Source organism: Peromyscus leucopus, chromosome 17, assembly GCF_004664715.2.
Source record: "Peromyscus leucopus breed LL Stock chromosome 17, UCI_PerLeu_2.1, whole genome shotgun sequence".
Classification (NCBI taxonomy): Eukaryota; Metazoa; Chordata; class Mammalia; order Rodentia; family Cricetidae; genus Peromyscus; species Peromyscus leucopus.
The window spans coordinates 10,674,268-10,699,234 of NC_051077.1; the positions used below are offsets into that span (position 1 = coordinate 10,674,268).

At 46.6% G+C, this 24,967-nt stretch overlaps 1 protein-coding gene across 1 annotated transcript in view; it reads right to left on the minus strand.

The window, feature by feature from the left end:
* Positions 1 to 8,544: 8,544 nt before the first annotated feature.
* The window catches only part of Gpat4 (glycerol-3-phosphate acyltransferase 4), a 38,393-nt gene continuing 21,970 nt past the window's right edge, over positions 8,545 to 24,967 (minus strand). The window contains exons 3-13 of the mRNA XM_028887789.2: positions 19,903 to 19,972; positions 18,056 to 18,356; positions 16,995 to 17,069; positions 16,080 to 16,169; positions 15,848 to 15,941; positions 15,234 to 15,349; positions 14,819 to 14,874; positions 14,071 to 14,156; positions 10,348 to 10,476; positions 10,187 to 10,266; positions 8,545 to 9,519 (exon numbers count right to left, since the gene is read on the minus strand). Coding sequence (XP_028743622.1) covers positions 9,411 to 9,519; positions 10,187 to 10,266; positions 10,348 to 10,476; positions 14,071 to 14,156; positions 14,819 to 14,874; positions 15,234 to 15,349; positions 15,848 to 15,941; positions 16,080 to 16,169; positions 16,995 to 17,069; positions 18,056 to 18,356; positions 19,903 to 19,972 — 1,206 coding nt within the window. The 3' untranslated portion in view covers positions 8,545 to 9,410. The remainder of the gene's footprint in view (positions 9,520 to 10,186; positions 10,267 to 10,347; positions 10,477 to 14,070; positions 14,157 to 14,818; positions 14,875 to 15,233; positions 15,350 to 15,847; positions 15,942 to 16,079; positions 16,170 to 16,994; positions 17,070 to 18,055; positions 18,357 to 19,902; positions 19,973 to 24,967) is intronic.

Consider the following 24,967-nt stretch of genomic DNA (forward strand, 5'->3'; position numbering starts at 1 on the left):
GGGCCCAGGGTTACTTGCTGTCTTAGTTATGGTTACTGTTGCTATGATGAAACACCATGACCAAAGCAACTCAGGGAAGAAATGGTTTATTTGGCTTCCATATCCTGAATCACAGTCCACGAAGGAAAGCCAAGGAAGGAACTCAAACGGGGCAGGAACCCAGAGGCAGGAGCTTAAGCAGAGGCCATGGAGGATGTTGCTCACTGGCTTGCTCCTCATGGCTTGCTCGGCCTGCTTTCTTTTCTTTTCTTTTTTTTTTTTCTGTTTTTTTTTTTTTTTTGGTTTTTCGAGACAGGGTTTCTCTGTGCAGTTTTGCGCCTTTCCTGGAACTCACTTGGTAGACCAGGCTGGCCTCGAACTCACAAGAGATCCGCCTGCCTCTGCCTCCCGAGTGCTGGGACTAAAGGCGTGCGCCACCACCGCCCGGCTCAGCCTGCTTTCTTATAGAACCCAGGCCACCAGGTGCCCAAGGGTGGCCCCATAATGGGTCCTTTGACCCATCAATCACTAATTAAGAAAATGTCCCACAGGTTTGCCTACAGATGGATCTCATGCAGGCGTTTCCTCAACTGAGGCTCCCTCTTCGCCAATGACGCTAGCTTGTGTCAAGCTGACATAAAACCCGCCAGCCCACTTGGCTCCGTTGCTTTGAGTCTGAGGTGAGGCAGGTGTAGAGAACAAAAGGCTGAGCAAAGCTGCTCCATCATGAGGGCCAAGAAGCCAAGAGAGAGAGAGACAGAGAGACAGAGAGAGATAGAGACAGAGAGACAGAGACAAAGAGAGAGAGACAGAGAGACAGAGACAGAGAAACAGACAGAGAGACAGAGACAGACAGACAGAGAGACAGAGAGAGACAGAGACCATCATCCTTCAAGAGTGTACCCCAAATGACCTAAAATGTAGACCCCGCTCTTTAAAAGTTTTTACTACCTCCCAATGGAAATAAAGCTGTTCACACATGGACTTTGAGGGGCGCATACCCAGATCCCAGCTCCTCTTTACGACATGCCATGAGCTGTTCCATGAGGTCAGCAAAGTCACACAACTGTCACTGCTCTGCACTACCCTGTGACACCACCTATTGGCCAGGACTCCTCGCTCTGACGCTCCTTTGCCCGATGCCCCACAGAGATTCTAGCCTTCCATCTGAACCCCTCCCATAGTTCCTCACTCTGCAGGACAACGAACCAAGGCCATACTGCATTTGACCATGCCTCCTGCCCACGTACAAGGGTCCACATACCTGGAGAGAAGAACAGGTCAGCCCCTAGATACACTTGTCATCTATTGGGGAGGGTTTCTTATAAAAACTACTCCATGGGGGCAGGACACAGGTAGCTTCCATTCCTTAACCAGCAATTCCTCGGCCTGCCCTGGTCCGAGGAGGAAGCACACCATTGGAAATAGCAGGCCTGTTCCTTCCAAACAGCTGTTGGCAGCCCTTGGTCTCCGCGGTCAGCCCAGAAAACTGTACAGAGTCCTCACGGGGCCTCTCCCAGCAGGAAACAAACACCATTAATCTCGCTATCGTGAGGGTGGTACATTCACCCGTCCAAGCAAGAGAGTTAGTGTGTGTCAACAGGAAGCCCGTGTTTACCTCCAGCTCGTATACCTCCCCTTCACTACAGAAAGTCCAGGGTGAACTGGGCCAGATGCCAGATCAATCAGGACAAAAAAAAAAAGATACAGACGCCAGCCTGGGTGTGGTTAAGAATGGCAATACTAGGCACGGGAGAAAACAGAAGTCCTAGGCCCGGCTAAGGTGAAGAGCCACCAGCCACAGCCAGTCCACACAGACTAACAAGGTATCCAGGACTGATGCACATGCCTAGGACTGTAACAGGCAACGTGTAGCTGCTGAGGAGGGCGTTGGCAAAGGATGTGCTGTTTATTGGGCACCTACAGTGTGCCAAGCATTATATAGGCTGACATACAACCTCCAAGAATCCTACACAGCACGATTCTCCAGTAATGAAGAGACACTAGAGTTCAGAAAATGCAATGGGTCAACCTCAGGCCACATACACAGAGAGGGTAGATATGAATCCAGGTCCAAAGATAATTCTTTCTTCCCCTACAACCTCTGTATCCCCCCCCCCCCCCCCGCCACTTCATACAAAGAAAAATGAACTCACAGTTGTGAGGTCAAGTGTAAAAGAAAAAAAAAAAAAAGCCCTTCTGGGTCATTGCCTACTCCCCTCACACCCCAGGAATGCCTGGAGGTGGGAGGGTCAGGGAGAGGCTGGGAGAGGGAGGGTGCTGGGCTGTGTGCATGCCAGTGTGCCCAGGGAAAAGAAACCCAACAGGCCGATACGATCTCTTGTTTCCAGAGCAAAGCACCAATTAAACACAAGGCAGATGTGAGCAAATAAAGCTGCGGCATCCAGAGAGAAAATCAATACTAGATTATATGTCCTAGCCCAATCAAATAACAATTAATACAGGGCAGGTGGGGCTGAGGGCAGCCACCAGAATGCAGAGAACACTGGACTTGCCCCTCAGCAGCCTCACATCTCCTATAGCACCCGCCCGTGCAGGGCTCCTGCCCTGGCCCTGCCAGAAAGGATCTGGAGTCTGATTCTGAAAAAGCTTCCCGAGGTTTGGTGGCGTTCCCGTGACAGCGACATGGTGCGGGGTGGAGTGAAAGTGACTTGTGCATACGGGGAATAAGATGGATGTACCTAGAGGAGGCAAGGGAGCGGAAGACATTTTGGGGAGAGGGCACCCACCAAGAAGCAACAACAACCCAGGTTATGCAGGCAGGCTGGTAGTAGTCAATTTGTTCCAGGAAATAATAATGAAGCCTTGCCCTAGCCAAAGCAATAGGCAATCCGACCCAAAGGGAGAAATGGGAAAAGAAGTGTTTGCTTTCTAGAAGTGATGCTGGGACTCCCGGAAGGCACATCTGTGGTTTATGTAACTCAGAAAGTACAATTAGGCGATTACTGCACCATTTTCAAGTGGGGTGATTACAGGTGAATCAAGGTTAGAGGCACCGGGCAGTGAGGGCGGTGTGGCTACCCAGAACATCCCACAGAAGGGCTCCAGGCCCATCGCTCGGGGGAACAGAGATAAGGCAGCGTGACACAGCTGTCTGCCAAGACAGTTTACCAAGTCCCCTGCCTCAGGGAGAAAGCTCTGGCGCTGTCAGGAAGAAAGTCAAAAGTGCTGACGTCCCAGAGAAGGGAAACCAGGCTATGTGTGCAAACCTAGTTAAAGCCGACCCAGAGCTGTTCCACAAACGAAAGTGGAGGGGAGGGGCAAACAGGTAACCAAAAGGTTACTGCTCCCGCTTGTCTCTGTAGAAAGCCTGGGCCTGGTCTCTTCCTGTACCCCAAATATTCCGACATGGAAACCCAAGAGGAAGGCGTCCTTTCTGAGTGGGAGTTCCATGGGCCAAGGACTGTTGCATGCCAAGGAAAAAACAAAATTTGTTAGCCGAATATTTTTTAGACATTTTGCAAGATGCACGGCCTCCCTGACAATTTTTAATGTACTAACTGCCTGGTCCAGTGAGCTGATTAATTGGCGCCAGAGCGATCAATAAAAAACAGAAAATTAAAACAATTTTAAAGTGATTAAGTAGTTTAACACCTGTCTCCCGTCACGTCAGCGCAGGAAGAAAAATAAAGCAGGTGTCGAAGGGGCCTCCTGAAGCAAGAGAAAACAGCTCCTGTCTCAGAAATGACAAATCACAGCTGGCGGATCAATCTGCTGCAGCCAGCCCTTCGCAGGGCCCAGGATGGAGGAGCATCGTGCACAAGGAGCAGGGCCCAGCAGGAGGGCTCATGCCACCAGTCGCCACCTGCTGCTCATCAAGAAGAGCCAGATGCTTGTCTAGGCCCTGGGATAGGATGCAGACCTTGGGCAGCCTGAGGACATCTTCCACTGAAACTCCTGGGACCGAGTGGGAAGGCCCTAGCTAGTACTAGGTCCTCTCGGTACTACATCGGTGACCCAGGAAGTGACTTCAGACTTGGTTGCAGGCCCATGGAGTTAAGGGAAATAACACATGGTCACAGCTATCCCTAGGATAACCAGACCCTCTTTTCTGGAAGCATGTTTCTCTCCCCTTCCTACCAAGGGAGATCCCCAATCTCTGCTATTTCCTTGGTCTTCTGTTGTCTCCTGGCTTCAACAGGTGGTGAGGTCCTGGTGGGTGATGCCCAAATGTCCTCTGTGATGCCAATCTTTGTTTCAGCTTCTCTCCCCTCGCCTCTACTTCAGCTAGAGCAGAAGCTTCCGAGCCAGCCACTCCTCTCCCACAGCTTTTGACCGCCCAGGAAGTCATCTTGGAATGGAGGAAGCTCTGAGATGATTCTTCGCCCCTGGCTCCACCAAACTCCTCCCAGAATGGAATAGCACTGGGCAGAAGTGAGGTCAACCAGTCAAGGTTAGTTGTCTGTTCCATCTTGAGAGTGGTCTTGAGCTGGGTGTGGTGGCACACACCTGTGATCTTGCACTTAGGAGTCTGGGTGGGAGTGTAACAGGTTCAAGACCAACTTAGGCTACAAAGCAAGATTTACTGTTAAAATATGTATGTATATGTATATATATAATGGGCTTAAATTTTGCACATGAAACTCCAAATCACCCAGCTCTAGAAAGCTCTATTCATGTCCCCCTTTGGCTTTCTGAGCGTGATGCACCACCCAATGACATTGGGACTGAAGCTCAGGCACAGGCCTGACGTTTTTAGAAGAGGAGCCAGTCTCCCTGACCAATCTCCTGCATCCAGGAACAGAAGCCACACACCCAAAAAGAACTGCGCTAATACTCGCTGTTCACCCTTCAAAGTCCCCTGATGGCAGCACACCACCCCAGACTGGACCAGGAGAGGAAGCTCCAACAGCTAGTTACTGTAAAGCCTGCAGCAGGTAGGGGACACCAGAGACCACCCGTGGATTTCATTTTTCCCCAAGATAGGGTCTCACTGTGTATTCCATGCAGGCCTAGAACTCACTATGTAGATCAAGCTAGCCTTCAATTCAGAGATCCACCTGCCTCTTCCTCCAGAGTGCGGGAATTAAAGGTGTGTACTGGCTTGTGGACTTCTTCTCAGCCTCCTGCCATGTCTCTGCCCACTACACTGGGTACTGTCAGGTCAAGAAGGGCCTCCAGCTTTTTTAAAAAAATGATTTGTGTGTGTGTGTGTGTGTGTGTGTGTGTGTCCAATGAAGCCAGAAAAGGACGCCAGGTCCCCTAGAACTGGAATTAAAGGCAGCTGTAAGCTGTTTTTGAGTGCTGGGAACATAACTGAGATCCCTGAACAGCAAGTGCTCTTAACCACTGAGCCACCTCTGCAGCTGTTCTGACAGTGACCATCCAGCCTGATTTTCCTTTCCCTAACATCCCCCTGGGTAAGGACTCTGGCTAAGCAGCTCCACAGAGCAACTGAACTGCAGCCAGGCTTAACGTGTCAAACACTTCACACTGTACAGCAAACATTTGTGCCAATGAAAAGCCCACAAAAGAAAGACTTCCAATCTGTAGCTGTTGACTCACTTTTATAATCAACATCCATCGTCTCCAGGCATTCCCTGACCTGGATGTGGCTTTGGTAATATGGCCAGACAGCTAAAGGTCCTATAGTTTGTTTCTAGTCCATTTTAAGTATTTGCTTCAACAGGTGTTTGATTCAGGGTCCACTTGACCCTGGGAAAGGTTCCTTCGTATGTGCCCCAGGGATCTGCCCAGGCCCTCAGTGCCATCCAGAGGCAGCCAAGCAGGGCACTGCACCTCTCAGAAGCCAACACAAGTTCTTGATTCTGCTGGCCTGCTATTGCTCCCGGCAGAGTAAGACACTGACTGAGATAAAGTTTCCCTGGGCCCAAGTTCCAAACTCTGCTGTTTTGTTTCTGTTAAAATGCAATTGTTTTTCTCCAGAGTGTGCAGTGACTGCTCCGCGTCAGGAAGATGTATGAAAATCTCCACTTCAATTCAGCATCCCTTTTCTCCCAGACAAACATGGTCGGATTTTAATAAATCAAAGAGCTACAGTGTTTAATAAAAATTTATTGACTTACAAGTGATTATTTATCAAAAGACCATTAATAGCAGGTACTGAAATGATGTGTTACTGGGTGGTGCTGGGAAACTAATAGGAAATCAATGCTGCTGGCCGGACGGAATGCATATGAGAAGCCCACCTCCCCCCCAACAGCGAGCAAAATTTCACCAGCAAAATACACCAGACGCTAGCCCTGGTGCAGTGAAAAGTTCCTCCTTTTTATTTATTGTTTACAAATGAAATAATCAATACTTTTAATCTAGAGCAAAATTTATTAACTTTCCCATCGGAGAGAGACATATTGACTGGGGGGAGAGGGGAGTGAGTGCCATGAAAGATGGATGGCTAGATGGTCATCTCTTAGCCTGTCCAAGAGTCTGTGTGCAGGAGTTGGGATAGCCCAGGCCACACAGGATGGTGTACCTGGAGAAACTGAGTCTGGCGACTAAGATGTACAAGCAGGTGGATGGGTACCTGCAGCAACATGGTAGCATCTTCCAAACGTTGGGGGCCAGCAGTAAACACCAACCCAGACAGTAGGAATTTGGTAAATTCTAGAAAGAAGCCGCAAGGTTTATAGGCCCAGATTGCCACAAGGAATTGGTTAGTGCCCACTGACAAGCCTTTCAGCATTTAAAAGCCCCTTGGTGCTGTCCTGGCCACTATCTCTCACACATCAAGGGTTCTTTCATCTCTGAAGGGTACCAACAGAGGGTGGTGCTGATGTAAAACAGCCCCCATCAAGCTTTGCTCATGGGGGCCTGGCCAGCCTGACATCCTTCTACTGAGCTTCCTATTATCTGGGGAATTTTACTAGCCTAACTAGAAAGCTCTTTTAACTAGCTGGTAAAAAGTCATGTCTGAGTGGAAATTGTGTATGATCCACAGTCCCAGCTACCCAGCAGGTCTGGGGACAGCACAAATCCCCAAGGACAAGGGCAGCGGTTAGCTTCCCAAGCTGGGTTTGCAGGGGGAGCCAATAGCTCAAAATGGACCCACACAATTCGAGGGCTCAGAGCTCATACGTGAGCAATGGGCTTTTAATGGAACTGGAGCTGGAACAAGAGCTCAGTCAATAAAGCACTTGCATTGCAAGCATGAAGACCTGAGTTTGAGCTCCCAGAACCAATGTTAAAAACAAACCACAAAAGCTAGGAAGGTGGCTTCTACTTTTAACCGCAGAGCTGGGCAAGCAGACAGGAGACTCACTGGCCAATCCGCCTAGGTCAATGAGACCCTGTCTCGAAAACAAGGTGAGGCCCGACTGAAGAAGTGGTAGCCGAGGCTGTCCTCCGGCCTCCACATGCACTACCACCCAATGTACCCACCCACACAGACATAGACACACAGGTACACACACACATACACCTACTGAAGTGTCAGGTGTCTAAGGCCTCAGAACTCACCAAATTTAAGTCAGGAAATAGAGACATGAGGATGATACAGCATGGGAGCAGCAGGTTGACAATTGGGATTGAACTATTCAGGCTGTCCTTGTTTGTATCATATAAGGCCAACCCCACACCAAATCTCTGCTATGGGAACCTGCAGGACCCAGTCACCAATGGTCAGCGGCAGAGCAGTGCCTGGAGCAAGTGCTGAGGAAAGACGCACAGATGTCTCCTCACTGGTACCTGCTGTGTCATGGGCGAGGGGGAAGTGAGCCAAGTGAAAACTCCCTGCAGAGATCATGAGATCAAACCAGGAGCAGCAGTTTCAAAGGATGCCTGACCCTAGATGGTTTTAAAGGACAGCACTGAAATACTACATTCCATGTAAGCTGAAACCCGCTTTTCATTTTTGAACATTTGTAAAATAGCTCCCAAGAGGCTGTTCTTACAGTCGTAGGTGTTTTTATTTGAAGTGTTTTCCACTGGGAATGGAGCAGGCAGGAGGGGACGGGAGGCTATAGTGACAGGAAGGTAGGACACCCACCACACGGTCCTCAAGCATCCGAGTGGCATCAGTTCATAGCCTTGGGAGCCCGGCTGCCCTCCTAGAACAGCCTCACATCCCAGACTTGGGGTATCTACAATGCTGTAAAAAGTGCCGTGACTGTACCATTGCGGAACAATGACATGTGGGTAGGAAGGTACTCTTCCTTTGGAGGAACTCACAAGTAGGTGGACCTCAGCAGTAACCACGGAGTGGCTGACTGGATCTGTCCCCAGTGGCTGTTGGGTGGGCTGCAAGCCTGCTATTTCTCTTCCAGCCGTGGGTGCACGCTGGTTCCCACCCCGCCTGCCTAACTTGTGAGTTCTTCCCACCACTCTGCTCCCTCCTCACACCTTACCGATCCCTCAGATCGTGAATGCCACCGACAGGGCCTCTCTCTCACCTCATCAACCGTTTGTTTTTCATGGCTGCATGGGGAGAAGGAGATGTGGAAACACCAAGAGTCTGTCCCTCCTGAGCACTCCTATCCTCACTGCAGAGTTACGTACAGGCCCTGCCGTCCAGGGTCATTTTCAAGTACCACAGTTGTTACCCGGCAAGAAATACATTTCTCAGGGAGTGAAGTCAAGGTCCCTAAATTCATTTACCATCCAGTTTTATTTACTCACAAAACAAGTTTAAAATCCTGGGCAGCAGCTGTGAGCTCTGACCTTTTCGTCCTGCCCTGTTCTATGAAGCCATCCCTGTGGACCAGCATCCATTTCCTTCTCATATGCTAGCACTGGAACCCCCACAACAACCCTGTGAGGTAGGTTATCATCACCCTCTGCAATTCCATGTAACAGACAGGGAAACTGAGACATAGTAAACACACAAGTCAGGTGGGGGACCCAGGCCCAGCCTGGAGTCCGACTCAAAGACTCCTGGGGCTCGCTAGCTGGCCAGGGGCCCACTGGCTTCTTCCTATCTCCTCTGGTGATCTTCGTAAGCAGGAACACATGACTTGTGAACGTAGGACTCCATCTGCTGAACGGAACGAACACTCCTGTAGACAGTTTTCTTTCTGTCCCACCTAAAGGCTCCAAGGCTGGAGGCTGTTTAGACACCTGCCTCGGCAGTGTGTCTTCTGACTTTCTCCAGCATGTAGCTGTCCCTACACAGTAACAACAACATTCTCTCATGGCAAGAATGGGGCCCGCCTTCCCACCAGCTAGCACACAACAGATCTGCTTTAATGGCATTCCTCTTAGAGGCTTACTATAAAGGAACAAGAGGCATTTGTCTCAGGGAGCCCCAGCCAGCAGCATTCTGGGTAGAGGGCAGCAGGCAGTACATGGGGCTCTGAAGAACTCAGGAGTCCTGGAGTCCAGAACAGCCTGAGGGCCAGAGTCTGGAAGATGCAGCAGTGGGTGGCGGGGATGGTGGGAGAGGTTGTGGCACAACTCCAGCTGGCTCACTTGTCAGGATTGAGAGGTGGCGGCTCCAGCCAGTGCCAGGCAGAGCCTCAGGACCGGCTCCGGTCCTCGTGGTTACCGACAATCATCTTGCTATACAGTTTCTGCTGCTCCTCCTTGAATGTGTCCTTCACCTTTTCTCTTTTCAATCCACCATCCCTGAAAAGACAAAGGCCAATATAGCAGCAGAGAAGGCGACTGGTCAGTGCTGCAGTCTGACAGATGCCGTCTATGGTTCAAATCCAAGGAAAATCCGGCAGGAAACATGGAGCAAGCTCCTGTTTAACCTGCCTTTGACTACTGCAGACACCAGGGGTTAATTCAGACTCACGGACAAAAGCTCACACCCCGACCCCCATCTGTTCTTGTAAAGAAGTTTCAATGGGACACAGCCACGACTACTTGTTCATGTATTCTCTTTGGTTGCTTTTATACAAATGGCAAAGGTAAGTGGTTGCAAGAGACCTATAAAACTGTACAGAAAAAGTGTGCCACCTCCTGTGCTAGGCGATAAGGCAAGATAAGTAGTAAAGAAAATGTCTACTTTTCAAAGACTAGTAGTATACAGACAACAGAGGAAATTCCGAAGTTTCCAAAATGGAGTCAGGTCATCTCTACCTAGAGGCACAAACTGTCAGGAAGCCCGAACATACTGGGCAAAGGTCCATAATTCCATGTTCCTGAGGACAACACAGTGCCGCCATTATTCGCTGGAACTAGGGAAAAGAAGTCTGGCCATTCCTTCTCTAGGGCAAGATTCATTCTGGGCCAGGGAGGAAGTCCTTTGGCTCAGAGGTGCTTATTCTCTGGAATCAGCTCTACTCACCACAGAAGGTCTACCAGTCCTCCTTGCCGGGCAATGGCAGACTTCACCCTGTTAGCAAACTGCACAGCATCTTCATCTTTCTGTAACAAAGAATGAATGAGAACACTGCCAGACTCCTGACCCCCACAGCACACTCACACTGGAGGACTGGAGACACCGACCTCTCTGGTCATAGGCGGCAGGTACCAAACACTGCAGACAATGGCCCAGCTGGTCATCATTCTCAGCAAGTACGTCACCATCCCATACTTGCTGCTATTCCAGAAGGCATCGCCAAACTGAGGGTCATACTGTAAAAGGAGAGGAGACTGGATATAAGGACTACAGAAGCAGCTCTGACCAGTGCTTGGTGAAGGGTCCACAGGGGCAGGGATCCAGGTTAGAAGTACTCCTGGCCCCAAGTAAACCCTGCTTAAGTGGCTCTAAAGCCATGGAGTCTGACCTCGAGCCCTCCAGATTCAACTCACGCCATCAGGGAGGTCTTTCCTGACCATCACACCCAAATAGCTCCTGCCTCAGATAGCCTCATCTTGCACTCACAAGGAGCATGTAAGTTTTAGACAATCCAAAAACAGAATGAAGGATAACACACTATCAATCACTCATCTCCTAAATTCAATAATTAACAACAGTCCACTGTGCTTGCTTCATGTATTCTTTCCTTTTATGAGGCCTATTTTAAACATCAAGGTATGGACTTATGTACATAAAGTACATATAAACCTTCATACATACACTTAGAAAGCTTGCAACATACTATGTTAAAACTTAAGTATTGCAAATACAATTTGCATATTTACAATTCTAACAAAGTGAATTTCTGTTTGGGCAGAAAATTCTGCTAATTAAATCACAAGTATCCACTAGCAAATGGGTCCACACCCATTAGTCTCATAAGGTCTCAACAAGGCAGGTGTATTAGGTACTTGGGTTTGTCATGATTTTAGTGGAGGGAAAAGGCTGTTTTCAAGGTGTTTTGTGAGAAAAATGACTGCAGCTGCTGAACTATTATTAGACCACGGTAATCTTAGGGGTAGGAAAGTGCTGAGGGAAGGTACAGGAGAAGTAACAGGAAGAGCCAAGTCCTTGAGAAGGCTGCCTGAGCACAGCATGAGCGGCTGCTACCAAATGTTTGAAGAGACAGATAAGGAGGCAGTACACTGACTGCAGAATCACACAGCGACTGGTCAGCATGGAGAATGCATAAACAGAAGAAGAATTTCAGGAGTTATCCTCCAGGACCAAGGTACCACCACTGTTGCCTTCCCTGATGCCTGTAGAGTACTGTCATGGAGATTTGTGTGTTGGTGGATGGGGTTTCAAGTGTCCAATCTTGTAGGCCTTCCCAGCCTAAGTTTATGATTTCAGAATAAAAACTGAACAACTATGTTGGGATTAAGTCCTAACAATAGAGACTTAACAACAGAAACTAAGAAACTTAACACTTTAATGAATGCACCTTAAATACCACTAAGGGGAGCAGGAGGGCTGGCTCAGTGGTTAAGAACACTGGCTGCTCTTCCAGGGGACCCCGGTTCAATTCCCAGCACCTGCATGTCAGCTCACAGCCATCTGTAATTCTGGTTCCAGGGGTTCTGATATTCTCTTCTGGTTTCCTTAGGCACCAGGTACATAAATTGTGTACAGATACATGCTGACAAAATACCCATATACATAAACTTTAAAAATAGCAACAGCAGGGGCTGGAGAGATGGCTCAGTGGTTAAGAACTTCCAGAGGACCCAGGTTTGATTCCCAGTACCAACAAGGCAGCTCACAACTGTCTATAATCCCAGTTCCAGGAGATCCTACACCCGGGCAGACATACATGCAAGTAAAACACCAATGTACATAAAACAAAAATAAATCATTTTTTTTAAAAAACAGCAAGTGAATTTTTTAATACCAGTAAGAAACAAGGGAGGATGAAAATTTAAAACTAACAAAGATAATGCAGCTAGCCAGATAGACTGGAGTGCACCTGTCATCCCAGCTACTTGGAAAACTGAGATAAAAGGATGATTTCGAGCCTGGGAGCTTGAGACCAGCCTTGGTAACACAGGGAGAGCCTCTTTCCAAACATAAAACTGACTCTTTTGTTATAAGCACATGAGCAGAAGTTGTAGTAGGAATAGGGGATCAACTTCTCTGTTGAGGACTGACTCTCTTTCCATGCCAGGCAGACACCACAGCAAAGCAAGGCAAGACAAAAGTTCAAAATAATAATTAACATTCTCAAAATCAGTGACTTGTGATTGTAGAAATATGATAAAAGCACTGTCACTGCTGAGGTTACCCAAGTTCAGATATCAATAGAAATTCAAAAAACAACAAACAAACCTAGAAACTATCTGCAGAACATAAGTTTGTGATATGTGAACAGGAAGAAAATTTACATGCATCCTATTTTACAGAGAAGTCCTAACCCTCTCAAGATTCCATGCTTCACAATGGATGAGAGCCATGCTGCACAGCAGAGACAACCAATGAGATTCCCTGACCAGTACTCGAAGTATCTCCAGGTGATTGACATTTAGAGTTTGGCATGAGGAATACCAATCTTTTTAACCACCCCCAGGTGATGCTGCTATAGGAGCTAACACAGTGAGGGGGAAAAAAAGGCTGGTAGCCCAGCAAACACAGCTGCTACAGTAACCCCCCCTACACACACCATTATGCTGGACTGTAGGATGACACTGGTGGGGGGATGGCTAGTCTTGGTTGTCAATTTACACATGTGAAACTAACTAAAACCTAAGGGGCTGTGTACATCCGTGAGGGATTTTTTTTCCTTAACTGAACCATTTGAAGTGGGAAGATCCACTTTTAATCTGGATCTTTTTATGTGGGAAGATCTACCTTTCATCGGGGCCATCTGGGCCACACCTTCTGGTGGCAGCCTGTACCGAGGACCTGGAAGAAGGAAGGCCTGCTTGCCCTCACTCTCACTGACAAGTCCATCCCTTCACTGACATTAGAGCCTGCTTCTTCAGGATTCTGGCGTATACTAAAGACCAACTAAGACATCAGCCTTGTGGACTAAACAACTACTAGAGTCTTGGATGTTCTACTGGAAGACAGACAGCCACTGCTGGACTAGCTGGGCCACAGCCTGTAAGCTACTCTAATACATCTCATATATATCTATGCAGTAGAATATTTTAAGGTGTGTTACTTTTGTTTATGTTGCATTTGTTTAACTCTGTGAAGCTGTGTTACTGTGCCTGCCTAAAACACCTGATGGTCTAATAAAGAACTGGCTATTAGCAAGGCAGGAGACAGGACAGGCAGGGCTGGCAGGCAGAGTATATATAGAAGGAGAAAACTGGAAAGAGAGATTGGAGAGCTAGGAGCCAGAGAAAGAGGACTCCAGGGGCCAGCCACCCAGCTATATATCGAGCCATGGAGTAAGATTTATAGAAGTCAGAGAACCAGAAAAGCCTAGAGGCAAAAGGTAGATGGGATAAGTTAACATAAGGAAAGCTGGTGAGAAACTAGGCCAAGCTAAGGCTGGTGCACTCATAAGTAAGAATAAGCCTCTGTGTGTGATTTATTTTGCTTAGCTGCGTGCAGTCTCGAGGATCCATCCATTCTCCTCTCTACCCACTGCACAAGTCCAGCGTACAACCCTCCACTGCTCCTGGAAGTCACCTGTGCACTCAGTGCCCTAGACTTCAACAAAGTAGTGAGGACACAACTGCAGAGCTCATGCAGTTCCTCTTTACAGAACCTGGTAGCTGTTCTTCCCCCACATCCCACATCCCTATGCATCCCGCCAGCACCCTCTTCGGCTGCTCTGCCCACATGGCCTGGCAGCACTGTGGGGGAAGAGGAGCAGCCCCACCTCCCACCTGTGCATCAGAGCTGGCTCAGGGGTCGCATACCTTGATAGCAACAGGGTAAACAGTGGCTCCAATTTCAAAGCTTCCCTTTTTGAACATCATCACTGATGTGTTATTGATGCAGGTTCCTGAAACACAGGCAAGAGGAAACCCTTCCTTTCTGGACTTCTACCCAGTGTTTCTTTAGCACTGAAAATAATCCTCAAACAGCATAAGCCAACCATCACCCAAATGATGAATGCACACTAAGGGACTGGATAAATGCAATCTTTATTCCTTCTCTCCTCTCTCAGGCCACTGTCCCAGCCTTAGTTAGAAAGCAGGGATGCCAAGTAGACTGAGGGAGTACTCTATGAGAGGCTGGAAAGCTACCTGTCAGCAGTATCACAGAAAGGATCCTGCACCAGTGGGGTACACACCATCAAACGTAACCAAACTTATGAACTGACCCAAGTTGTCAGTCTCCCATGCTAAAAGCCCCAGCACTACCCAGGGCTCAGGGCCTGGTCTCCCTCCCTAGAGTTCCCCGGGGCTCAGGGCCTGGTCTCCCTCCCTAGAGTTCCCCGGGGCTCAGGACCTCGTCTCCCTCCCCAGAGTTCCCCGGGGCTCAGGACCTCGTCTCCCTCCCTAGAGTTCCCCGGGGCTCAGGGCCTGGTCTCCCTCCCCAGAGTTCCCCGGGGCTCAGGGCCTGGTCTCCCTCCCCAGAGTTCCCCGGGGCTCAGGGCCTCGTCTCCCTCCCTAGAGTTCCCCGGGGCTCAGGGCCTGGTCTCCCGCTCCCATCACTTTGTACCTTCTGGGAAGATGAGGATGGGCAGCTTACTTTTATCTTGTACGTGCTCAGTCAGTCTTTAGGATACAGAAAAAAATGGAGGAGTCAATGACCTTATAGGTTGCAAAGAGCAATGAAAGTTTTTGGCTTGCAGTCTGTATATCTCAGTAAAGGACCATTTGCCCAGCATATACAATGCTCTACCCAGCACCACCCAAAACAAACAAGAAATTGCAGTTCCTAAGTTGTTTATTAGGAAGGATATAATGAAAACATAAATAACTTGGTAAATAATACTGGGTTTATTTATATCTTTTCTAGATGTCCTAAAACTTTATTACAACTGTATAGGCTCATTATAAAGGGATAACTACCCTGAAAATATTTTCTGTTTACTTCCTAACTAGACCAATAGAATATCATTTTGCCCATTTACCTCTTAGCCACCAGGTGGCGATCTTTAACTTCAGAACGCTCAAACCAGACATGTGGGCAGGCTTTCACCATGGCTCTTTGAATCACACCCATAAGGCCCCCGTGCACCTGCCCCACCTAATCTCAGAGAGGAATAATTAGTGAATACATCCTTACACAAATCCCAATCCCACAAAACACACATCCCAGCCTCTCCTTGTTAATTTTCATAATTTTAAGTTTCTCACTATCAAGAAACCACTATTTAGGCTCCTCTGATTCTGAAGTCCCCTTTAGGCATCAGTGCCAGAGGCTATTCCAGTTAAACACATAAAGAGGAGTAACTCTGAAAACGGCCCTCTCAGGTATTCTCAATGCCTCTCACCTCGCTTTCTTTCTCAAGACTCCCTTTTCTTGTCATCTCCTCCGTCTAAGCACACAAGACACAATTCCCAGCCATACTCTCAATCACTCTACTCAGAACAGCTTCTATCCAGGCCTAGGGTGACCCTCTTAAGTTGGGACCGACACACAAAACATGTTCACATGTGTGAACCCTTAATCAAGGAAGTTTCCTATGGAGGGCCTAGAGATCTCCTAGTCCTGATCAGAAAACCACAAAAAGAGGCTTCGTACCATGGCATAGTAGCCATCGCTGGCCAAGATGATCACATCAATGGGAGATGTATGATTAGCCACACAGATGCCACCATTTCTTGGTCTGTTTTTCCTGGGTATAAAATATATGCAAAGCAATAAAAATGGTATGAATCAATTCATGTGGAACACACCTCACACTTCACAAGCATCACTAGCTCTAGACAAATGTTAATGAGTCTCCCTCCATGTTAATATAAAGTTCCCTCACCTGTTGTGGTAGGTAATGATGGCTGTCAGGGCTCGAACACAGATCCGGTAGCACATTAAATGGACATGTTTACTCAAAAACTCCTTAAACCTGCAACAACAGGACAGCTGAGGTGTTTGTGTATGAAGACAGGACACGTTGCTAGCTCCAAATATTTAACAGTGCACAAAGTACTTGTAGAATATTAGCACACACGGTAAAACCTGCAAATGTATTATTTAACATCTTTATAGCCACACACAACTGAAGAACTGCAATGAGACTTGGTGACATTCACCTGTTAGTGGTTGAAAATCTGTAGGCCGAGAATTCCCAGCATAGACAAACCAAGGTTTCTTAGATTCCTGTCCCCCAACTCACCACCCACAGCAGGTACAACCTCTTTACCAGCCCCAGCTAAATCAGTATCTATGGCCTCCAGAACTTCCCCAAGGGAGTCAAGTTTCCTTAAGAAAGAAAGGAGGTGGGGAAAAAGAAAATTCTACTTACACTCTAAGTTACTTGTCAACTTATGGAGCAAGCAGAACCATGCAATTAAACATCTAAAGATTCGAGGTACAGCAGCAACAGAGAACTTGCCCTGCATATAGGGTCCTGGTTTTGATCCCCAGCAAAACCAAACAACATGCTATAAAAATCTGTGACTACCTTAGCCTGGACTCCTTTGTGGTATCTACCTTTTTTACTCTTAAGTGGGAAGATGGTGAGGGCTGGACTTCAAGAAGGAAGTACACACACAGCTACTATCTCCTATCAGTTACAAAACAAAAGCCATTTACTAAGATACCACTGTCCCTGTGGGTTATTTGAACCACCTAACACTCAAGGACTGTGCTGATCCAAAGCTGTGGTTGCCTCCACTGTCAGCCACCATGCTCAGAGCAAGCTGCTGACACATGAGTTCACCCCACTCACCTCCCATTTGGCAGGTATCCAACCATGGTAGTACCCACTACCAAGAGGCTAATCCCTGTGAATGCCAGAGCAATCCTGTAAGAAGGAAAATATAGTAAACCAAACAGTTATTCAGTGACTGTGTGAAGACAAAGGCAGGAATCATGAAAACCACACATAAGAACTGACAAGAGCTTCCTCTGAAAATGTGAGAAACCACTTGTATTAAGGGGTGACTGCAATTCCAAACAGACAGTCAACTGTCTCTTTACATTAGGCAGTTGTTACACCCAACACCTGTCTGATCTTGCTTAAGCTGAACAAACGCCCTGGCAGAAGTAAAATCTCTGTCAAAAAGGAGGTAGAGTTGGAAGGTTCCAGCATCTGGCAAGACAAACAGAAGGGCACAGAGAAACAGAGACCAATGCTGCTTCTGTACCAGGGAGGCAAGTTTCAGGAAAGGCTATGCCTAGGAAAGAGGGGCCAGGAAGTATATGATGTTCTCTGCCCTGTGTCCAGTCCCCCCAACAAGCAAACAGTCGTTAAGAAATCCTACTATTGCCGGGTGGTAGTGGCGCACGCCTGTAATCCCAGCACTCGGGAGGCAGAGGCAGGTGGATCTCTGTGAGTTTGAGGCCAGCCTGGGCTATACAGAGCTAGTCCAGGACAATCTCCAAAGCTACAGAGAAACCCTGTCTCGAACCCCCCCACCCCCAAAAAAAAAAAAGAAATCCTACTATTAGCTGGGTGTGGTGCTTGGCTCACACCTTTAATCCTAGTACTCAGGAGGCAGAGGCAGGTAGATCTCTGTGAGTTCAAGACCAGCCAGAGCTACAGTGAGACCCTCTCTCAAAAAAAAAGTACACACACGGAAAAGAAAGAAAGAAATCCATTTCTGTCTGATATGTAAAGAATTGAGGGCTTAAAGGGATAGTCCCCACTGTGCCCTTCCACAGAGTAAAATGGACTAGCCCTGGAAAAAAATACTACCCTGCTTTCTAAATGGGAAACAAGGCAAAGTGAGGTGGGGAAGCCATGCACACAGGCAGAACAGTCACACTGGCCTCAAGGCCCAGGCTCACCTGAGTGGCAGAAGGAAGCAATACCGAATCAGCACTCCTAACCCCCAGAGGATGGTAAGCCGTAGGCTTATATATTGAAAATTGTAATTGGTTCGGCTCAGCAAGTTCCAGGACTCCAACTCCTCTGCAGAGAATCTCTTTGTCACTTCGTCATCCATAATAGTCTCCATTCCTTTCCGGCAAAAGTAGAAGATGTCAGAGAGCTCAAACTCTGGTGTCTTATCCAGAGCCTTGTTACTACCACTTCGACGAATTTCTTTGATTTCTTCTTCCAGAGAAGTGGGATCTTTTGCAATGATTCCTGAAAAAACAAAACAATATCCCTTGTCAAGTGGCATGCTACAAGGAACATGTGTTTGAAAGATTACGTGTGCTGTGGTTTGGATGTGGGCTGGATATGCTCTCCACAGTATCATGAGCAGAAAGAGGTAGCCCTCAATACAACAGTACTGAGAAGTGCGGGGGCTTTGAGGGGTGGGGTCTACCATGCTCCGATACATATCTTCCACCTAGGCTCATGCTTGAAACGCTATTTAAACTAAGTGAGTCACTTACACACAAAAAGGGCATAAAAATAGGTGGGAAAAAGAAGGGTTTCTGCAGAAGAAAGGAAGATGAGATAGGGAAATGGGGGGTGAAAAGGACTAAAATTTATACTTGTATAAATTATCAAAGATGAAAATCAACAGGTGTAGTAGCAAATGCCTTTAATCCTAACACTCAGGAGGCATAGGCAATCAAATCTCTGTGAGTCTGAGGCCAGCCGGGATAGATAGACCCCTGTCCTTAAACAAACCAACCTGGAATGTAAGAGATTAGCTCATGGGATTAGGTCATGGGTCTGCTGTCCCTGAACAGAGCAGCATATACTTGCTCTGGGTGGGTGGGTTCTGCAGGGGTGTATTCATTCCCACAACATCAGTTTGGGGTTTTGGTGGATTTTTGGATGCTTGTTTGCTTGGTTTTTTTGTTTGTTTGCTTGCTTGTTTTTGAGACAAAGTCTCAGTAGCAATGGCTGGCCTTGAGCTCACTAAGCAGCTAAGGATGCCTTTGAATGCCTGATTCTCCTACTTCCATCTCTCAACTGTTGAGATCACAGGCATATGTCACTATGTCCAGCTCTCTACATCAGTTTGTTTTTAAAAAGTAAGCCAGACACCTCCCTACTCTCTTGGGTCATTCCTTGCCACTGGAACCAATTCTTCCCTCCCTCCTATCCTCTCAAACACTCCTGCTATGTGATTCCATCTGCCATACTGCAATGTGGCTCAGGGGACCTCACCACATGTGGCATTCTACCTCTACCCACCCAGGTTTTCTTTTCTGTCTCTCTGTGTGAGAGAGTGATAGAGAGGGAGAGACTGAGAGATTGACTGTGTGTGTGTGTGTGCGCGCGCGCACGCGCGCGCGGGGGGGGGGGGGGGTGTTGCATAAGCATACAGGTCAGAGGTCAATGTGAGGTATCTTCCCTTACCACTCTCCACCACACACATTTTTTCTAGGGTCACACTGAACCTGAAGCTCTCGGGCTGCTAGCCTGGCTAGCCACGGAGCTCTGGAAATCGGCCTGTCTCTGGCCCCCAGCACTGGGATTTTACAGGGTATGTCACTGAACCTGTTTTACGTGGATCTAGGGCTCCGGTCTGTGTAAATGCACAGCAAGCATTTCACTCACTAAGCCGTCTGCCCAGCCCCTGCCTGAGTTTTGTACCCACCAGAAGGTCAAACTTTTCTTCTACAAAGTACCCTCGGGTATTTTGTTACAGGCAAGAGCAAGCGGACTAAGGCTCTACAAGAGTCTGGGTATTATTTCAGAGGCTCTGTAAGGCTAGGGCACCCAATCCTACCGTTGGTGTAGGGCTTGTAAAGCTGGTGGTTCTTCTCCTTGGCTCCTCTCTCCATTCTCAAGGTAGCCCACTGGGGAGGAAAACGGTAAAATGACAGCGAGAGTGGTAATGTTCTCATCAGTTATCATCCTACTTCTTTAGCCTGCGGGGCTGGCTGCCTGCTCAACTCTAGCTGCCTGACATGACAGCAGTCAAGCAGCACACCTTCCCAAGGAGTCATCCCGTCCACAGGGCGACGACTTACTGACCAGGAACACACACTAAGTTCCCAGCAGTAAAGCACTTAAAAGTCAAGAAGCCATGACAAGATGTTCAGGGTGCTTTTCTCATTGCCTGACAGTCTCCAGGCACATAGGAACTGGCTAGTACAACATGTCTCCTTCAACCACTGCCTACCCCTGCAAGAACACCCATCACCACAGCATTTATTTGCGGGGGGGGGGGGGGAGGGGTGTCACGCGGTGGCGCAGGAGAACATGTGGAGGTCAGAGGACAATTTGTGGGGCGATGGTTCCACCATGGCGATTCTGGGGATCAAATGAACAAAACTATCTGTGCATGCCCTGATGAAGAACATAGAAGCAGATGCGATTGGTGATATGCCAAAGGAACAAAGAGTCTGAGAGATGAAATCTAAAAGGCCCTGACTCATCACCAGGCTGTTCGTTCTTTTACTTCAGGGTTCTTCCTCCTCCTTGGTGACTTTGGTGAACTTCCTTTGAGTCTGCAGTCTTCTACATGATCCCTTGACCAGCCAGAATCCTCCAAATACACTCAAACTAGGCAACCAGGTACATTCCAACTTGATGCTTAAATTATGTACTGGTGGGGACAAACTGACCCTTTTCTAATATATAAAAAAACATCTATCTGGAGCGCTACTTGTCAAGCTATTTTTGGGATCTTTCCCTGTAGTAGGGAGCTGTTACTCTACTTCTCAATAAAACCCCTACTTGCTCTCAATTCCGCTGTTCTTGCTGACATTCTTTTCAATAGTGAGACAATGAAACCAACAACTCCAACCCATGAGACCAGTGACAATGGCTGTGGACTAATGCTTTCATTAGAAGAGTAACTATTCACAGAGGTTCTCTTAGCTCTAGAACAGCTCAGTATTTGTTGCCTTTATAGTTACAGTCCTTCCCCTTTGGCTTTCTTAGAAATGTCCACAGACAAGAGTTAATGAAGAGACTCAGAGCTGGCCAATGTGCTGAGAACAAGTGACTGGTGATCAGTTCTAAAAGGGACACCTACCCATATCACAAACACACCCTTCAGGTCTCAGGGAACACTGAAAGAGTAAGGAGAGAGTGCTGTGAACTGCTGTCTTCTGGACATGCCATTGCTGTTGCTGCGCTCATGGACTCACTGCAGCTACGGCTACCTGAACAAAACCTGTACACGATCAAGCCAGTCATCATTTCAGCATGGATGAAGGAAAGGCTCATGAGACTCCACTTGTAGCTGAGAAGCTACCAGCAATTGATGGCTGCTGGGGAAAAGTGAGTCATTTTTCTTTGGGGGTGGGACTGCTGGAAGTGGGCCTTGCTCAAGTGGAGGGAGACCCCACATCCATGTGCATGCAGACAGAACTAATTAGACTCAGTGGGTTATAAAAAAGAACAAGGCAGGAAGGTAGAAGGGGAGCATGTTGTGGGAGTCCCATGGGAGTGGGGAGTTTGGGGTGGATCTGATCAAGACACACTGTATACATGTGTGAAACTGTCAAAGAATAAATAAGACATTTTACAACAAACCTAAACATTCTTCCTATCACCTCCCCTGACAGAAATCATCCTCATCTTCAAAACACGGCCTTTTCATTATTTTCATGTCCCTCTGCAGACAACAAACAACACTAGAAAGTTTATTGATCAAGGCTAAGCTTCTGGGCTGGCTGAAAAACCCCAAGTGCTCCAAAATATTGCCCAGCCTGCTCCAATACCACTGTTGTTGCAATTATGTCTTCAGCCTCTGTACTCACACCATAGCTTTTTTAAAGTTTCCAACAAATTCAGCTGCATCTGGGCACTGACCAGATTGCAAGACCTCGTCTTCTCTAACATGATCTAAGTGACTCCTTTCATCTAGGTAGCAAAACTCAGCTTATTTTCATCTTTTTGCTTACATCCAGGTCTTTTCTTTCTCTTTCCCCAAATTATCTTCTATTTAATTGAAAGTCAGTTCCTAGAAATTCCACTCCAAAAATATTACTGCGAACTGTATAGGCAACATCTAAAGTAAAAACTCCCAAAACAGATTACTTTAAGGTACTCTGGACAGACACAGACCCATCTGTGGCTGGCACATAAATACTTTCTTCTGACAGGATGAAGCATCCAAAACAGTTGCAAGCTGCTTAGGTAAGTGACTGATGCTTAGTCCCATAAAAAGCACAGGTAAGTGTACCTGAACTATTAGATACCCAGAGCATGAAGATACCCACGATCTTTGTGAAAATGGCTAGTGAAATGACAAGAGATACAGACATAAAATGTATGTCTACACTATTAACATAACAATAAATTATGAATGTCAACTGTCAAAGACTGAAGGGTATTATGCAAAAATAACAAAGCTATAAAACTATAAAACTATAAAGCTATAAAACATGTGCAATTATAATTTTTTGACATTATGGTATTTGTCTGGTTATCTACTACCATATGAAAACTATCCCAAAACTTAATGGTTTAAAATCCCACTACTGAGTTAGATATGCATGGTGGTATATGCCTTTAATCCCAGTAAAAGCAGGCAGATTTCTGAGTTCAAAGCCAGTCTAGTCTACATAGTGAGTTCCAGGACAGCCAAGACTTGCAGTGACCCTGTCTCAAAAAAAAAAAAAATCAAACAAATTGACAAGTAAGAACAACAACAAAACTCACTACTGAACTGGGAGTGATGGTGATGATGCACCTTTAATACCAGCATGCAGGAAGTGGAAATAGGTAGACCTGAGTATGAGACAAGTCTAGTCTACAGAGTGAGTGACAGCTCATCCAGGGATACACAGTGAGAATCTGTCTCCAAAATAAAATGAAAAGAAACCAAAAAAACTATGTTGCTTGCGAACCTGAAGATAACAGAAGATTGGCATCTACTAGATGGCTCGGTGACTTGGGAGCTGGAGTTCTTAGAAGGCTTATGCCCTATGTGGGCATCTGATTCAGGCTATTAGAGCCTGGAGCTGAGATGGAACATGGCATGGCTACATGAGCAAACAGGGAGATCCAAAGAGTGAGAGAGATGAAAGCAAGAATGAATCAGAAACAAACTGCGTTGTCTTTTCTTACCCAACCTCACAAGTAGCACAGTGCCATGTATATCTACCACATCCTATCTGTTAGAAACCAATCACTAAGGCAGGGTTCTGTAGCTCAGTGGTAGAGCACTTGCCTCACCTCATACATGAGGCCCTAGGTTCAATCTCTAGGACAGCAAAAAAAAAAAGAAAGAAAGGAGCCAGGCGGCGGTGGCGCACGCCTTTAATCCCAACACTCGGGAGGCAGGAAAAAAAAAAAAGAAAAAGAAAAAAAGAAAGGAAAGGAGGAGGGAGGGAATGAGAGAGAGAAACCAATCACTAAATATGTCCACATTCAGGAAGAGGGACTCAAACTACTTCTCTACAAAAGCCAGCAAAATCACCTGGAGAGCTTTGTAAAAATGCTAAGACCAATGAATCAAGATACTGGTACCCCAAATAAGTATTTTTTCTTTTTCTCTTTTTCTTTTTCTTTTTTTTTTTTTTTTGGAGAGGTCTTATGCATTACGGACTGGTTTCAAACTCACTATACAGCAGCCGAGGATGACCTTGAATTTCTGACTTCCTGACTACCTCCTGAGTGCTGGGGTAAGGATGTATCAGCACATCCTGTTTTATATTGTGTACAAACCCAATGCTTTGTACATGCAGCACACACTTTATTGAGCTACATTCACAGCCCAAAATAAGTACTTAAATGTTTCCCTGGGTGATTAAAATGTGTAGTTAGGAGGGAGAACCAAAGAATTATGATAATCTCTTAGCTTTCTTCCAATTCTAAAGATATGCATATCATTCCAATTTAGGAAAAAATGAATCTTTTAAAAGGTAAAATAAGTCATTCTGTGCCATGAGTCAAAATCTTTGTCCTTTAAAAATTCTGCTGAAATCTAATCTCCAATATGATATTATCCAAATGTGAATAAGATTATGAAGGAAAAGGCCTCACAATAAATTTATAGGGGCTGAAGAGAGGTAGTTTAGCCATTAAGATCACTTGCTGCTCTTAGAGAGGACAGGGTTTTGATTCCCAGCACCCACAATTAAGTAGTTCACAACTACCTATACTTTCAATTCCAAGGGGTCTAACACCCTTTTCTGACCTCCACTATACCTGTGCAGACATGGTTATATATACACATAAAACAATAAAATAACTCCTTTTAAAAACAGAATTGGGTTATAAAAGGGATCCCAGCAAGCTCCATCATCCTGAGGACACAGTAAGAAAAAGTCTACGAGCCAGAAGTAGGCACTGACTAGACAATGCTGCCAGCACCTTGTTCTTGGAGAAATTTGCTGTTTTTATAGGCCATCAGTCTACGATAGCAGAATGTTACAGTGGCCCAAATTTGGACATTTCTCAAGACCAACCAACCAACCAATCAACACATACAAATACAGGTATATTTAGATGTATATACATGGATACACAGATACATACTTTCTAAAGTTTGACAACATCTTAGCCTGTACCTGGGTATTGTCATTGATAAAAGTAGCATCAATTCTTTGAGTCCATTAAGATTAATTCACAGGATTGAGCTTATTGGTAGAGTGCATGCCTAAAATGTATGAGTGTGTACACACACACACCACACACCACACACACACACAATCAACTCTGACTGAGTCTGAATAGGTGGCCTTAGCTGGTCTCAAACTCAAGAGATCCACCTGCCTTTGCTTTCTGAGATTAAAAGCATGTGTATCACTATAACTGGCTGCAAATAGAATTTTTGATGCTAGGGTTAGGAAATGCTAGTCAAGAACTCTACCAGTGAACTTTATCTTAAGGTT